The 16818-nt window shown below is 37.3% G+C and overlaps 1 protein-coding gene and 1 long non-coding RNA gene across 3 annotated transcripts in view; one reads left to right on the forward strand and one right to left on the reverse strand.

Moving 5' to 3' along the window:
* LOC121324128 (coiled-coil domain-containing protein 85C-A-like) overlaps positions 1-16818 on the reverse strand; it is a 51149-nt gene that overhangs the window by 16423 nt on the left and 17908 nt on the right. Inside the window, exons 3-4 of one of the 2 annotated variants that reach the window (XM_041265624.1) lie at positions 7302-7378; positions 4100-4138 (exon numbers count right to left, since the gene is read on the reverse strand). In XM_041265624.1, coding sequence (XP_041121558.1) covers positions 4100-4138; positions 7302-7378 — 116 coding nt within the window. The remainder of the gene's footprint in view (positions 1-4099; positions 4139-7301; positions 7379-16818) is intronic. The other variant, XM_041265625.1, reaches the window with a different exon arrangement.
* Positions 14790-16818, forward strand: part of LOC121324129 — a 10950-nt gene continuing 8921 nt past the window's right edge. Inside the window, exon 1 of the long non-coding RNA XR_005951217.1 lies at positions 14790-15621. This is a non-coding gene — a long non-coding RNA (uncharacterized LOC121324129). The remainder of the gene's footprint in view (positions 15622-16818) is intronic.

Here is a 16818-nt window from a genome sequence, read left to right on the forward strand (position 1 = left end):
CTGCTCAAAATAAAAATGTACTATTGTTATTTGGTAAGGGATGCAGCTTGCTTACTTTTAACATGTTTACTGTTTTTATGATTCTGTTTTTGTCCTTGTGAACAGGTTGGCTATAGGGTGACGCCAGGTCAAAAAGGAGTACACATAAGACAAGCAGTACTGGGATTGAAACTGAGACGCTGTGGCACTCAGTGCGTTTATTGAGTGAAACAAGTAAAGATTTAAACAAAAAAACAGGACAAGGCACTTGAGGCCAAAATAAATAGACAAACAAAACGGATTAACACTGAACAAACAGCGGACGAACAGACAAACAAACATGGTGAGTCCAAACAAACACACAAGTATCATGCTGGTCCTTCCAGCACGAAATAGCAATTGTGTGCTTTAATTTACACCCAAGTGAGTGAAACGTGCATCTATATGTACTGTTGTGCCGGGATTCAATTACTAATTAATTATTTACTTGAATCAGGCATGTGAACTAATTTGTGCAACCCCGTGCTCACATACTATTAAATACTTTAAATGCCTAAATACAACTATATATTTTAAATCACACATGCTACACAGACCCATTTATATCCCATGCACCAATATCTACACACCAACATTAACACACCACACACAACATATAACATACAAATGCACACAGGGGCGGGGTCATGTTTTAATGATGTGTTTACTTTTGCCATTGGTTTCATAATGTCATTTCTTGCAGCCTTCTCCTGCCAAGGGTTCTATCCTGGTTAAATAAATACATTATCATTTCAAAATTGGACAACATGTATATGTCTGTGGAGTTAACATAATTAGTTCTTAAGTCATTATTAGTTGAACTTCTCAAGTTCTTGCTTAGTCCTCAAACAAACACTTGAATAAACATTTCCAGAAGTAAAATGCAAAAAAGGGACTTTTGTGTTCACAGCAACCCATTTTAGAAGTCACAACCATGTCTGAGCTTCTCTGGTTTCAAATTTGATAATGTTTCCGGTATATTGATTGGAGTGTCTCAGTGGGTTCAGGTTGAGGAGAGTGCAAGGAGAATATTGGAAGTTGAAGAACAATATGTTGTAGAAATAGTAACACTACTACTGCCCTATGTAAAACACCATTTAGAGAAAACATGTCAAAACGTCAGTCTTTTACTGAATCTACTATTTACAGCATAAGCATCTCATTTATTGTTACAATTATTGTTATCAGTTACCAGTCAGCACAGATTACTAGGGGAAGTACTGCAGTTGTGAAAAACGTGGGATTTATTATGGTACCTTTTTTTTCTTTATAGATTAGAGTAATATGAATTTCCTTTTCCATGGATGCATTTACTGGAAAACATCACTGAAAAAAAATCAATGACACACAAGTTGTTTGCAAAAGTGTCCACAAGCTTCGAGGCTTTTTGCGTTTCTCAAACATGGTCGTTACTGTCAGTACTCTCTTTTTAGGTGTACGTGTAGCGCTATCTATGCTTAGTGCACATCCAATTGTTAGTGAATGCCATTCTGATTAAATGTTATTTGCTGTGTCTGTGTATTGTGTGTGTATGGACATCAAGAAAATCAGTACCCAAACAGAACAAAACCCAGTTCACTAAATTAGTACAACTATCCCCCGTTCAGATAAAGCACTAGATAAGGCCTCTTTGCAATGCTGAGTGAGAACAGTGAAAGAATAGTGGATAAGGATTCTTTCACTTAGACACTCTAGTGTCTCTTTTTTCTACTGTTCTGTCTACACTCACCGTGACAGAGGCTTAGCTCAACTTAATTCATCTGTGTAGCGCTCACACACACATACACAATAGTTTTAAAAGTACTTATTTTTTTGTAGACTAGAACTCAGGTTTACAATGTACCAAAACTGCTGAAACATTTAGGAATTCGGTTGTTTGGGAATGCACCTTAAGACCTGGTCAATTTCAGGCTAAATGTGTGCAGAAAACATGCGTGGCAACCTCTCCATCGAATGGATTGCTTGATTTCAGACAGCTTTTAAATTGTGCTTTGCTGGTATATATATATATATATATATATATATATATAATATATATATACACACACACACACACACACACACACACACACACACACACACACACACACACACACACATACACTGCTGTGCAAAAGTCGTAGACATGTTGCATTTTTCTACTCTGATGCATTATGAGCATCAACAATTCTCAAAGCCTCCACTAGTGTTTTCTTCTATAATAACAACCTTGACTTGCATAAGGAAGGAAAAAACATTGAGTGAAATAGCTCGCATCACATGATTTTCAAGGTGTGGTATCTGAAGCATAATCACATCATCTGTAATTGACAAACAAGTACAGAGAAACACCATCTGTAATTGACAAACCCAGGACTGGAAGACCCAAAAAGCTGTCTAACAAGGATGAGCAATACTTGAAGATAATATCCATAAAGAATAGAAAGACAAGCGTTGAATTGACAACAGAACTGGCAGAAGGCATAGGTGTCATTGTCCATCCATCAACAGTCCAAAGCACCTTTGACCAGTGTTCCATAGTCCAATATCTGTGTTCTTGTGCATATTTTATCCTTTTAGTCTTAGTCCCCTTTCTTAACAGAGGTATTCTTACTGCAACACATCCTTTAAGTCCTGATTTCAAGGGTGAATTTCGTACTGTTGGTCATTTAAAAATATTTAAATAAGTATTCAAGGTGTTAAAATAATTCCAGGGATGCATCACTCCTTCATGGCCATCATCTCAAATTCCTTTAGGTAATTAAAGGCTGGCAAACATGTGTCCAACCAAGACTGTTCTCCACAATTACAAAAAGACTATTTTTATTTTTTTCCTCCTTCTGACAAAATGAAGGCAAAATAAATCCAACACATAAATCCTGTAGAAATATTTTAAGATGCAATTCCTTGCTCATAAAGTAAGGGATGAAACGCATCTTTGTCACTACACTTTTTAAAACTGTTGAATTCCCCCTTGGCTATGCTACAATGAGAAGCTGAAGGTTGTAGCGATGTCTACTTTTGAGAACTAGAAACAAAGTCGAGTTCAAAAGGCAAACTGATAATAAAAAAATAAATAAAATAATAATTTAGGATTAAAATGTTAAAAATGTTATTTAGTTATTCAGACTGAAAGCAAAATAAGAGGAGTCATAATTCTTGGCCACACTAAAATACCATTGCTTAATCCTTCCTTCCACCCATTTATGATCTCCAGTGTGCTTATGTCTGCATCACGCTTAGAACAATACTTGCCTGTTTAAAAATCCCATTACCTAATGGATACCATTAAAGGCAGAGGAATGTCTCAGTAATGGTTAGAGGTAAACAGGTTAAAAGGAGAGTCCTTTTTATTTCTTTATTTTTTAGCTAATCCCCTGTTCAACAGGACTCTTGAATTCACCGATGTGGGGTGGCCCTGGCATCTCTTGACAGCAACTGTCAAGCCTGCTTTTGCTCTAAAAGCATCTGAAGTCTCTACCAAGGACCTAATGGTCTATTTTTTCTCTCCTTTCTTGGGAGCATCCATCATTCATGGACTCTATCTTAATACTGAAATATGGTTATGATATGAAAACTGTTTATCTGTAATGCTTTCAAAGCTCAATTCGTTATTAGAAAGACGTACAAAACAAGTGCACTTCTGCTGGTCATTATGAGCACATTCTGAGAGAAGTCTTTCTTATATGGATACCGTTTAAATTCACAATGGTTTCCTGTCATTTCAAATGTTTTTAATATGTTCAGGAAACAGAATTCTGTTGTTGTTAATAGCCCTTTCACTCCTGTTGTAAATCATTTAGGAAGTGTGCTTGTAAGAAGGTAGCTGCAAGAACTTTTTTCAGAGCTTGATATTAAAGTACAGCATTCAACTGGTAGGAAGCACTTTTTTATATTAGGGATTTACTATCACATAAAAAATGACAAGAACATGTTTGGGCAACACAAATAGTAATAATAATAAAAAAAAAATCTTATTGCAAGTACAGTATTTAAAAATTGCAAGGTTGCAGTATAAGCCATTTAGGTTAGTAGAAGAAAATAAAACAAATTGCCATCACCGTGCTTCAAGCATGCCACCCAGTATCAGTGAAATGTTTACCTTAGTAAGCGCTCTTGGTAAACTATTGCGGTTACGGGGCTGAGAAGGAGAGAACAAAAAAGACAAATTTAATTATTCATCTGGCAGTAAAATGTGCTGTAAATAGCAGATCCTATACGATACAAAGACAGAACCAGGCAACAGTTGATCAACATTATTTACAACGTGGCAACTATTGCACAGCTAATATTTGTGTCAAACAATCATCTATAAAACAGTTGATTTGTACTGCAGGTCTATTTTGGAATAGTCTTCTTTACATGTAATTTAAAAACACAAAATAAAACCTTTCCAGCAGCAGCACGTTTCAATATGCAATGATGCATTTCTTGTGTGACCAGAGTCACGCGATCATAGTAGCAGTGACCCTTTGCCAATGGGTGACTGCCTGTCCTTTTTATAACCTCAATATCTCCTCAAATGTCTTTGGCAGAGCAACTGCTCATTTTCTCTACAAACAAAATAAAAGCTCCCTGCAGAAGGAACGAAAACAATTCCTTCTAGATCTGCACTGCATAGGGTGCAGTGCTTTTACAGGAGAGGATTCTACACAATCACTTAAAATTAGAAGATGACACAATGACGTCTCCTTAGGTTGCTAATGGGTTTCTATTTGAATCCACCACCTGCCTCAAGAATAAAAAAAAAATTGTCCATTGCAGAATTAATAAAATAAGTTTAAAAACATACACATTCCAAAGGAGATGACTCATTATAACTGCGACACTTTCAATGTTCTGGAGTGTATTATATAGTCATCCGTAACTATTAAAACAAGTAGTGCCAAATTTAAAAAATACAAAAAGACTTAAAAATTCAATGAGAAACCTTTTGACTAGAAGTCTTTCTCAGTTTCTTCAATGGTATGATATAAAACAAAGTGTGGATGTCATGTAATTATCTGAAAAACAACTGCAGTTTAAAATAATTCTAGTTGCCAAAAGGCACAATAGATTTAACACCCACAGGTTCAATAATGGGTACAAAAGATAAGGTGCCTTTGGTGACAGTTCCATGTAGCTGCAGTTTGGTATTAACAATGGGAAGATCTACCAGTAAGTCATCCAGCTTCTATATCGTTTAGGGAAGATGTTAGACTCGTATTAATGCTTAGTGATTCTATTCAGTGAAAATGTTTTTCAAGATATAAATAGACGAAGGTGAAGCTAATAGAAAAGACTGCTCAGTGTAAGAGTACAGAACTAAGAAATGCAATGCTGTATTCTAAAATATTGATCTCAGCCTGTGAGATAGCAGGGAGGGGGTTAAAATCCTCCCTGCTTTAAAAATGCACTGTTGGGTGAATGGGCTAAGGGTTTTTATTGGTTAATTGGTTAATTGTGTAATTGTTTAATAGTTTTATTGTTTAGTTATCCCCTGCACCTGGTGGTAATTGTAAATTAGAGCCAGGTGCAGGGTATTTAAGAGAGGCAGCCAGTCTGTTCAGGGCTGCTGTGAAGAGCCCGACTGTGTGAGTGAATAGTCGTATTGAGGTATTGTGTGAGTTTGTGTTTTTGAGTGCTTGTGGCAGGTAAACGGCTTAGCCGTCCTGTGTGACAGTTAGGATCTTGCATCGAGTGTTTAGTTAGTGTTCCGAAGGAGCTAGGTGTTTGTTTTAGCTTATTTTTGTTATTAAAGTTGCGCATCAGTGCTATTTTTCTTTCAAACTTGTGTGTGTATCGTGATTTTTAGAAGGGAAAACAACCCAAGCGGGTCTGTTTGGTGAGCCGGCCGTCACACAGCCATAATAAATATTAAAGATGTTTAACATAGCATGAAAGGGTATTCTACCTGTGAACCAAAAAAAAAAATACTTAGAACAACTTTGTCGGAGCACATTTTTTTGTATTTTGTCAACTAAACATATATATTTTTTTTTTTTGGAATGGGGAAAATATTTCAAGTTTTTTTTTTTTTTTTTTTTTTTTTTCCCCAGGTCAGTAGGAAGAAACTTGATTCTATATACGTCAGATAAGAAGGCTTGTCCAAACAACACATGAAGATAAAACACAAGAACATAATGCTGGCTTCAATACTACCTGTATGTGTTTCATGCCCCAACTACTACTATTTGAGGAATGTCCCAGCATCACCCACTCATATCTTCCTAGGGCGATAGTGTCCCTATTGCAGCTACATGAGCTTTTCTTTCACGTTTTCCATTTTCAATGAGCGCTATGTGGCTACAGTAAACCCCCAATAACTGTTTGAAACCATAACCTAAACATCCAACTGGCAGGAAATACACACACTAAAAGCTTACTCGCTGACAGGGCCTTCTATACATTGAACTGTACTTGATGAACATTTACTCTTTGGATGTGAAAATCAATTCAATGTCATTTTCAGTTGGCAGAAGGGAAATTGCTAACCTGATGCCCGGACATACACTCAACAAGAAGAGAAGTCAATGAGTCAGGTTTCACACAGCCCATGGCAAAAACATGGCAAGGACATTCCTTCCCAGCACTGGTTACCTAGCAACTGCATTTATATCTTCTAAATAATCAAAAAAGGTCATAGACTGTGTATTCTGTCTGAGCAACTTTAAGCACTGAAAATAACCCCCTTTCAACGCTATCATTACAGGCTGAGACATTCAACATGGCATTGCTATGAAGCTGGGACTTTTAATATTATGTCTTCATGTACTTCCTCATGCCCTCAAAAGGCCAAGGGGTTCAAATTGAGCCCAAAACAAATTGACAGAACTAATTTTGATCTAACTGGATAAATTGTGGAGTAATCTTATCTGTCACGACTCCATCCTTAGAGTCCAGTACACATATTAACATTATACCGTACAACTGTTAAATATGGTAGTGCTACTTGATCTCAAGTGGTTCATAGTTTCCAGATCTTGACCATGCACAGCAGGAGGGTTTGTTGGTATGGAGAGCAATCTCCTCATGAGGTATGAGATTGCTAAGGGTCAGTGACCACTAATAGCTACCACCCACACAAGTCAACTATTCATGACTGATCACACAGCAGCAGGACTCACAGACATATTACAGATGCAAGAAAATGGAATGGTGAAACTAGAATTACCATTATAAAAAAGAGAATATTCAACAATTTTAGATGCTCTACCATTTCCACAATTGCACTCCTGTCCATTATTGTGTCATTTCTCGACATGAAATCAAGCAGTATGTTACATTAGATAAGGTGTGCACAGAATATGGATTCTTAATGGTACCTGTGACAGAAGCTTGTTGTCATCTTCTAGAATTCTGACTTTTGTCTCCAACTGCCGGATGTAGTTTGAAGATGGATCTAGTGAAAAAGTAGGAAAACAGTCATTAAAATAAAAAAGCAAACATACAATTATATCTATCTATCTATCTATCTATCTATCTATCTATCTATCTATCTATATATATATATATATATATATATATATATATTATTTATTTATATATATATATATATATATATATATATATATATATATATATATATATATATATAGATTAGTATCTTTTGTACACCTTATAACCGTTACTGTTGGAAATTTGGGGAAATGCTGACAGCTAAATATCAGGGCTAGTTTTTCACATACATTTTCTAAATTAGTGCTTAGGCGATGGGTTGCGAAAATATCTGTTAAAGTTGAAATGCAGGGTAATGTGGGTGATATTTTACTCTAAAAATGTCTCAAGTGTAATTAGATTCATATTGACACCAGAAAATCTGAAATGTTGGTTTCCCTCGACTTCCCTCTCCAATGGCACAGCTTTAAGTATTTATCAAATACTTCATCAAAAGTAAAGTAAAAAAAAGTAAAGTTTTGAAGAAAATACAAAACTAATCTGGCTTCATTTGAGATGACAAAGACTCAGGTAAACCTGAAAAAGTATATATTTTTCTCCCTGAGAAAAGGGTTGTTAAATATTAACAGCAAACATATAATATTAATGTGATTTCCATGCTTTGTCAACAGCTGCACGGTAGCTTTGTTTCCAAGTGCAGCTTCAGTATGCCATTAAATAATTAAAACTACATTATTATGCTACCAACAAGGGAATTAAATATATTTTAAATTGTTTGTGGAACCACAGGTAAGCAAACATGGGGATATCAATACTGCTGGGTTTCAAAAAATGTGTTTTGTCGTAACATTTTCAATGTCAAGAAAGCACCTCCTGTCACACAGTGATACCAAGTTAATTCCCAGCATTCCTTGCTACGCCCTCTGATTTATCAGGGCACTAGAAAGCTTCTCAGAAGCAGCCCATTCTCCACCATCAGCATTCCTTTCAACTGACACGACTAAAGAATGGGAAGGAGGCACCTTTAGAAGCACAGCCCAAAAGACGTAAAAGGAAATACTCCTTTCTTTCAGCGCCAAGTCTTAATATGCACCAGATGCAGTTCATCAATTGCAGCTTTTAAGGGCTTTTACGGGTTTCAGTAAAGCTGCATTGCATTTTAGGCTTCCTCACATCAAGTAAATGATGATTGTTTGCTGTAATACAGTTTATTTTATAATACATAATCAATTTAGAACGTAACACAAAAGTAAATGACAGATTAAAACAATGTAATATTTAACAACCAGTCAGCACTGTAAAAATCTTTAATAATTTTTAATATTTCAGAAAAAAAAAAAAACTGCATCTACTATACAACCTTACTAGATATCTGTGTCTTGATACATTTCATTATTAATGGGCCTGCAATCATTGTAAATTCCCTGGAAAGGTATCAGACAGAAAACACGAGGAACTGTTTGTTAAAAGGTTCAAGTGATTATGACTAATTTACTGAAGCGATACATCACCTTCTTGAACAAGATGTCATTTTGTTTTCTCTCATGGTTGATTTTTATGTTCTCTGTAGGCATTATTAATATAAATTTGACAGTGTAGTAATATAAATAAATTAGCATTAACTGCTCCACTGGGCCCTGTTGTAAATCTGTTTAGTTCCTGCTTTGTCAGATGTTCTCCCTTTGGTTCTGCAATAACTTCCCTGAGTTCATTTCAAAAGTCTATGAGCAATACAGTACTGTTTTTACAGTAATATTAAAGTCTCTCCTCTGCAAGTAATTTGTATGCTTGCTGTGTTTCTTCACATATTCCCGGAAGAAACGGAATGTGTCATCACATGAAACCTCTGTACCATATGTGATCTGCATTTTCTCAGAATATTCATAGCCAACAGGTCTGCGTATCAAAATGTCAAACATGATCGTTCCCATTACAGCTCACAAAGGTCCACAAATCCATGCTACCTGTCAACATGAATGCCACAACATGCACAGATTCTGAACTGTTGTATAACCAGTTGGATTGAGTGCCTTTTCCAGTCTCAAACTAGTTAAGAACATAAGAACATAAGAAAGTTTACAAACGAGAGGAGGCCATTCGGCCCATCTTGCTTGTTTGGCTGTTAGTAGCTTATTGATCCCAAAATCTCATCAAGCAGCTTCTTGAAGGATCCCAGAGTGTCAGCTTCAACAACATTACTGGGGAGATGATTCCAGACCCTCACAGTTCTCTGTGTAAAAAAGTGTCTCCTATTTTCTGTTCTGAATGCCCCTTTTTCTAAACTCCATTTGTGACCCCTGGTCCTTGTTTCTTTTTTCAGGCTGAAAAAGTCCCTTGGGTCGACACTGTCAATACCTTTTAGAATTTTGAATGCTTGAATTAGGTCGCCACGTAGTCTTCTTTGTTCAAGACTGAACAGATTCAATTCTTTTAGCCTGTCTGCATATGACATGCCTTTTAAGCCCGGAATAATTCTGGTCGCTCTTCTTTGCACTCTTTCTAGAGCAGCAATATCTTTTTTATAGCGAGGTGACCAGAACTGCACACAATATTCAAGATGAGGTCTTACTAGTGCATTGTACAGTTTTAACATTACTTCCCTTGATTTAAATTCAACACTTTTCACAATGTATCCGAGCATCTTGTTAGCCTTTTTTATAGCTTCCCCACATTGTCTAGATGAAGACATTTCTGAGTCAACAAAAACTCCTAGGTCTTTTTCATAGATTCCTTCTCCAATTTCAATATCTCCCATATGATATTTATAATGTACATTTTTATTTCCTGCGTGCAGTACCTTACACTTTTCTCTATTAAATGTCATTTGCCATGTGTCTGCCCAGTTCTGAATCTTGTCTAGATCATTTTGAATGACCTTTGCTGCTGCAACAGTGTTTGCCACACCTCCTACTTTTGTGTTGTCTGCAAATTTAACAAGTTTGCTTACTATACCAGAATCTAAATCATTAATGTAGATTAGGAATAGCAGAGGACCTAATACTGATCCCTGTGGTACACCGCTGGTTACCACACTCCATTCTGAGGTTTTTCCTCTAAAAAAGATGAATCTTAAGATGAAGTCATTCCTCAGATCAGTGCGTCACAGTTTGATAACACCTCACTTAGAGAGCTGTATGCATCAGTGGTCCCAAGATATACATAAGATATATTTTTGGCCTTTTAAAGAATAACTAAGGGCCTCAACTTGAGCACAATCCACAGTCACATTATCTCAGCTTAACTGACCTTATCTTCACAGACCTGCAATTTCCTAGCAGCATTGTTCTTTTATCCTGTGGTGGATGTATAACAGATCTCACTGAACAGCACCATTAACTCTCTTCTGAAATTAGACCTGTTCTGTTCCATGCATTTAATGTTAAACAGTTAAGTTTTAGGGAAGGGTGATACTGGAATGCATTTCTAAATTGTGGTTTACCTAAAAGGGCCTTATTTTGTGCAAAAACCAGGGCTTTGAAATCATCTATACCATTGTAACTCAAAACTGCTTTAGTTTCAGGATATACAGAGGATTTCGGAATCAATTCCTCAAACAGATTGGACATATAAATGGGGCTGTTGCTGTAGGAAGGAGCAGAAACATATGTAGATCACTCTAGGGACCATTGCAGAGCTTTGACATGAGCAATAACATGCTAACTAGTACAGGTGGTCCTGCTCATAATTGTTCAGCAGCAGAAAAAAGAATAAGTGCTATTGGAATTGTATAAGAGAAAAAAAAAGTGTAACAGCATGTTTCCCTGTGTGAAACTGATGTGGAGTAGTATTTTCAGTAAATGAGTTGACTGAACTTTGCACAGAGGCACACTTGCCCCTTGCATTCCAGTGCTAAGTTGTCTAGGTGAAGAGATGAAAGGGTTCTGGTCTCTCTTTTTTCTATATTTATTTAACTATTTATTTGGTTTTAGTTTTTGCCCCCTCTCTTTAATTATGTAAATAATTAATAGCCAATAGCACAAAAAAGCTGCAGCTGCTCTTCACTCCTTGTCTGTGAGATCTCGTTTTTTTTTTTGGTGTTATGTTCATATACTCCTCACAAAATCAAACAAACAAGAAAAAAGGTATAATTCTCAGAATTACAGTAAACAGACAGCCAGGCTGCCCACCTATCACTAATCCTCTTTACCTCCCTTGTGACCCTTTAATCTCACTACATCTGGTCACCTGACCGCCATCAAGCACTCAAGCCGATTATCAGGCTGTACCAATGTCCAGGCCGAGTCTGGAAATGTGCAGGGACCCTTTTCCAGATATAACTGCAGGGTTAACACAGGCTACAGCCATACAGACAGTGTTACTAAAGAGTCTTCAACCAACAGGGGACTCTTCTCACAAAGACAGTTCAGCATAAACTGCTAACTATTTAATGAGATTACAAGGGGCAATCCCTTTGTTTGCATTTATTTTATAGGATTTAATAAAAGTGTATGCCTATTATGAATTAAATGTAAATCAAAGTGTAAGCTTAAAGACCAACACATGTTTTTCCTTTGTTCTGCACTGGTTAAAACTGGGAAACTGAGAGGACTATGAAGCAATAACCCCCCCAGCCTCTCCTCCTCCAACAGAAACACACAGATTTCTTTCATATAAGTAGAACATAACTACTTGAATCCAAGCCATGTGCTGTTTTTGTTTTATTTTATTTTATTTTAATTTGTACAGAATATGCACATGTTAAATGGATTTTCAAAGGGTTAGTTTAAAAACATTCCCCCTTGAATTCAAAAGGTCCCGCTGGCAGTACATAATTCAACCTCTGAAAAAAAGCACAGCAAAATGCTGTAGAACATCTTAGTTACTATATAGTACAAAAGCCTTATTTAAAATGATATGATGGTTGCTTTTAATAACAAAATCTCACTGGATGTTAATGCAGTATGTACACTATGACACAAGATACATATTTTTCTTGAGACAATGTAAACTACAGCCTACATTAAAAATCTGCATAGATTAAACACTGTGACAAACACAGAATTTAATAAGTATGCAAGGGTTGCAACTGTGCTAAGTTTGAATAGCTCACATTGTTTTTTTCATTACAGAAATGTAAATCTTGTCAGGTTAGAACGGTAAATTGCAGGCTGGAGGGTCAGCTGGACCTGGCCTTATAGCCTCTGTATGTCGGACCAGATTGCACCATTTCAGTGAGCCACTTGAGCCATGTCTGCTTTTTCTTGTTTTATAATATTAAGGCTCAGCTTAGAAGAAGCCATAAGGGCTGGGAACAGCGTTAAGCCCTGTCAGTGTCAAGGCAGACTAACTGTGTGCTGAATAATCATGAAGGAAAGACGGGGAATCCGAGAGCACTTCTAGAAGAGACTACCTTTTTACTTTAACTGCATGGTTTGCGCACACCTCGGGAGGTCAAGAAAGTGAAAAGTGAGATTTGTAGAACGCACCTAGCTGTCGATTTCAATCCATCACACATTCCACTGAGCTACACACAATGGAAAATTACCATACAGAACTATGCCTACAAAAAGGTATGTCAAGTTGTTCAAAGAACCACAAAAAGGCAGGTGGTATTATGCAGGTAAGACAGCTAAATGTGTTTTAAAATCAATTCCCCTTTATAAATTTCACTGCCATTTTCACCATCTGCCTTACCACATTGCTGTTTCCTTTTTCTAACACGCTTTCTCCACTTTGAAATGTCAGAATGTTCGATACTAGAATAACCCTTTCCTTCTGTTGTTCCATATCTATTAAGAGCTTCCAACTGGAACTCCCCATAACTCCGTGGGTCAAGGGAATGGCAGAGTTACTGTAAATGTTTCTTTTGCTCTGTCCTTTTAAAAAAATGCATTACCAATTAGCAGTTTAACTAAAGAATGATAATGGAGGCAGTGGAAATTATGTTGACGACATTTAGAGGGCATGGAATTGGATTTTAAAATACAAAAGTGTCTTGCCCTTAAAAATATCATGGACTCACAGAAAGGTTTTTTAATCAATAGGTATGATGGTGCAGATAGTCGTACTTTTACTCTTGTATTCTTCTGTCTCTCCTGTAGGGACAGTAGTAATTTAAACTGATTGTCTGTCTCTGGATTTCAAACAGTTTAACACTACCTCTAAGAGTAGCATTGTGGGGTGAGCTGCAATTGGGGGCTGGAATGTTTTAAGAAGACACTGCAGAGAGGCAACAAGGTGCTTATATGCTCTGCTATAATGAGCAAATTAGCTTTCAAAACAGATTAATGCAGCAATGTGGCCTATTCTTTTAATTAAGTACATTGATGGCTTTCTGCATGAGGTATTAATTATCCATCCATCCATCCATCCATTATCATTAACCGCTTAATCCTTTACAGGGTCGCGGTGAGCTGGAGCCTAACCCGGCAGGCACAGGGCGCAAGGCAGGACTACACCCTGGACGAGACGCCAGTCCATCACAGGGCACCACACACACACAAACACTCACACAGAGGGCAATTTAGAATGACCAATCAACCTAAACAGCATGTCTTTGGACTGTGGGAGGAAACTGGAGTACCCGGAGAAAACCCCCACACACACAGGGGGAACATGCAAACTCCACACTGACAGACCCCAAGGCCTGAATCGAATTTTAATAGATGGACGTGACCTGCTGCATGTAGCATGTGGCGGACCACAAGGTCAGACAGCACTGCCCTTTTTCCCACAGAAGTGTGTGGTAGGCTCACCGTGTGTAATAAGAGAACAACTACCTCGATTACTGGACAGAAACGAGTCAGGTTGAAGGGGAGTGAACAATTGCTTACAAAGGTATAAATATCAAACACTGTAAAGTTTTGTCAGTTTTTTCATCTCTTTTGAACTGACTCTGCGGAGATTACAGATGTACTGAAGCCTGGTCCGAAGTCACTTGCTTATATGATTGTATTGGAGGTATACCTTTCTTGTATATAAAGTGTTTTTGAATCAAAAAACATTTGTCAGCTTATTTTTCCACTTCAAAAGGAATTTATATTTTATTTGCAACCCAAATTCATGTGGATATTTCACTTTACTGTAGCTGATGTCTGGCAAATAACGATCTATTTTATTTGATTAAGCAAATAACTGATTTGTACTATGAAAAAATAGGGTCTGTCTATCTACTAAAAAGGAATTTGTTCAATGCATTCTGGGTCTCATTGAGACAGCCACTGACCAGCTTTGGTTTCAACAAGGTCATCTCCTGCATGTGACATTTCAATCCATACTTTACACTGATATTAAAACCCTTTGAGAGGCTCACTCTCAATTATTAACCAGGTTATGTGCACAGCCTAAACAATCGGACCCTGGACCTTTATGTTTGAGGTGAAGACGGCTGCATTTAAAAGCTGAAGTCACTCCTATTTGCAAACAGAAACGATGCACCCAGTAACCCCAGTCTATGATGATAAAGCAATGCTTCTGTGTTTGACAGAGTTGTTGCTCTCTGCAGTACTGAGGCACCACACGTTACTCGTACCTACTCTGTGACTGATCTGTTTTCTGAAAAAGCATCATTTGAATTGGCTCAAAAAGCAATGGCTACATTTGCCCAAAGCCAACTCAATATTGTACGAAAAAAATGGCTGACAGAAGAATGTTCGCTTAAGGTGCGCTGGTGGAGAATGGTTGCCACTGGGTTTACTGGGGATATGTCTAGTGGGAGATCCAGAACATGTCAGCCCAACGAGGTAACAGTCCACTCACTTAGAGAGCATTAACACTAAATGAGCCCTTGATGGAAAGGGGAACTTGGTTTGTAAAGCCAGTTGACCATTTTATTGCTGTGAAAAAAAAAAAAAATGTGTTAAAATGTGTTTTTCTGCCGTTTTTAATTATGTTGGTGATGGCAACCCTCCTACAGACCAATGGAGACAACGTCAAGCAAATCATGTGCAGTACTGTGTGGTACCTTACCAGGTTCTCTCTGTTGTGGACATAAAAAAAAATCTTGCAAAACTTCCTTCTAATATGACACTACTCTGACCAGGTTCAGTTTTGGAACAAATTATATCTCCACACCTAAGTAAGCAAGGTGAGGCACTGACTGTGATTCAGCAATCCTGTATCAAATGATACAATCTAATCTCCACCCTTCTTTTCCTTCTGGTAAGGAGCCTCAAGGGCCTGTTTGCTTCATTTGTCAATTGGCAGTGGCAAAAGAGACTCTGAGTAGACATATCACTTCCAGAGGAATCACAAAGAGCCAACGACCTGAAAACCCGCAAACTGCAATGCATGTTTTCAACTGATTAGGTTAGTAACATTTGTATTTATTTATTTTAAAGATGACTGGGCAGTATTTAATTTGCAACCATATTTCCCCTAGGCATTTTAAAAGGCAGAGGAATGCAAAATGTTTTTTAGCCAGTATGCAGTATGCATATCCTATTCCTAATTAGAATATTTCATTATCAGTGCATAAGCATGAACTGTATATCAAATAAACTGAATAGGAATCAGAATATCTGAACATTCCACACACACACACACACACACACACACACACACACACACACACAAAAAAAAACGTTCAAAATTGTAAACTTGGTTGTATTTCCGGAAGGAGAATCCGCCCACTAATCAACAAATCATTTCCAAACGCCGGCATAAAAACTCTGTGTGGCTTACATTCATGTCACTTCTTTTGTTTTGGCCTCCACCACTGCCTCCACCTTGCAGCTGCCTTGTCTGGGGGAAGGTGGACCATAGTCACTTTCTATCCGCCATACCAGGATTGCATGATAACGTTTGTGTATTCGTCTGTCCAGCAATGCAAGTGGCAGTCATGAACCCTTGACAGGTTCACCAGCCAAATTTATTATCGTCATTAAACCATATGTTATATTGCATCAATCAATATTCCATTGCATTCAATCATATTGTGGATTCTCATTCCTGAATACTAGGTCCTGAATGCTTAATATTTCAAATATGAATTCTAATTTTCTTTGCATTTATCTTTAATCCAGGGACATATTATTTGAAGTGGAGGGATTTGTCCCTGCAAAATGACTTTATCAAGTTAAGAAGATCAGAGACATATGGCATTAACTGATTGTTAACCAAAGCTATACCAATCCCTATGCACAAATTCAGAAATATCAGATGTTTTGAAATGAAGATTAAAAGTTGACACTGAAGGTGGTGTAGCAGGGTTCCGTTTTAGGCTGCAATTGTGTTGTTACACTGGTGCTCAGCATATTATAAAACTAACACAGACAGTATACATCCAGTACTTTCTAATCCTGTTTAAGACCTCAGTAAACATGAGCTTGCAACACCATGTTTAGACATGGCAGTACTTCTCTAAAATACCATCAAAATAGGCTTTGAATAATTCATAAACAAAGCATTCTGCTCAAGGTCAGTATAGTAATACCAAGCAGTTTTGTGATAAGGGATGAATTGCTTGGTTTGACTATGTTGGAATGAAACAGGATCTTTTAGAAT

The sequence above is a fragment of the Polyodon spathula genome, chromosome 12 (assembly GCF_017654505.1).
Source record: "Polyodon spathula isolate WHYD16114869_AA chromosome 12, ASM1765450v1, whole genome shotgun sequence".
Classification (NCBI taxonomy): Eukaryota; Metazoa; Chordata; class Actinopteri; order Acipenseriformes; family Polyodontidae; genus Polyodon; species Polyodon spathula.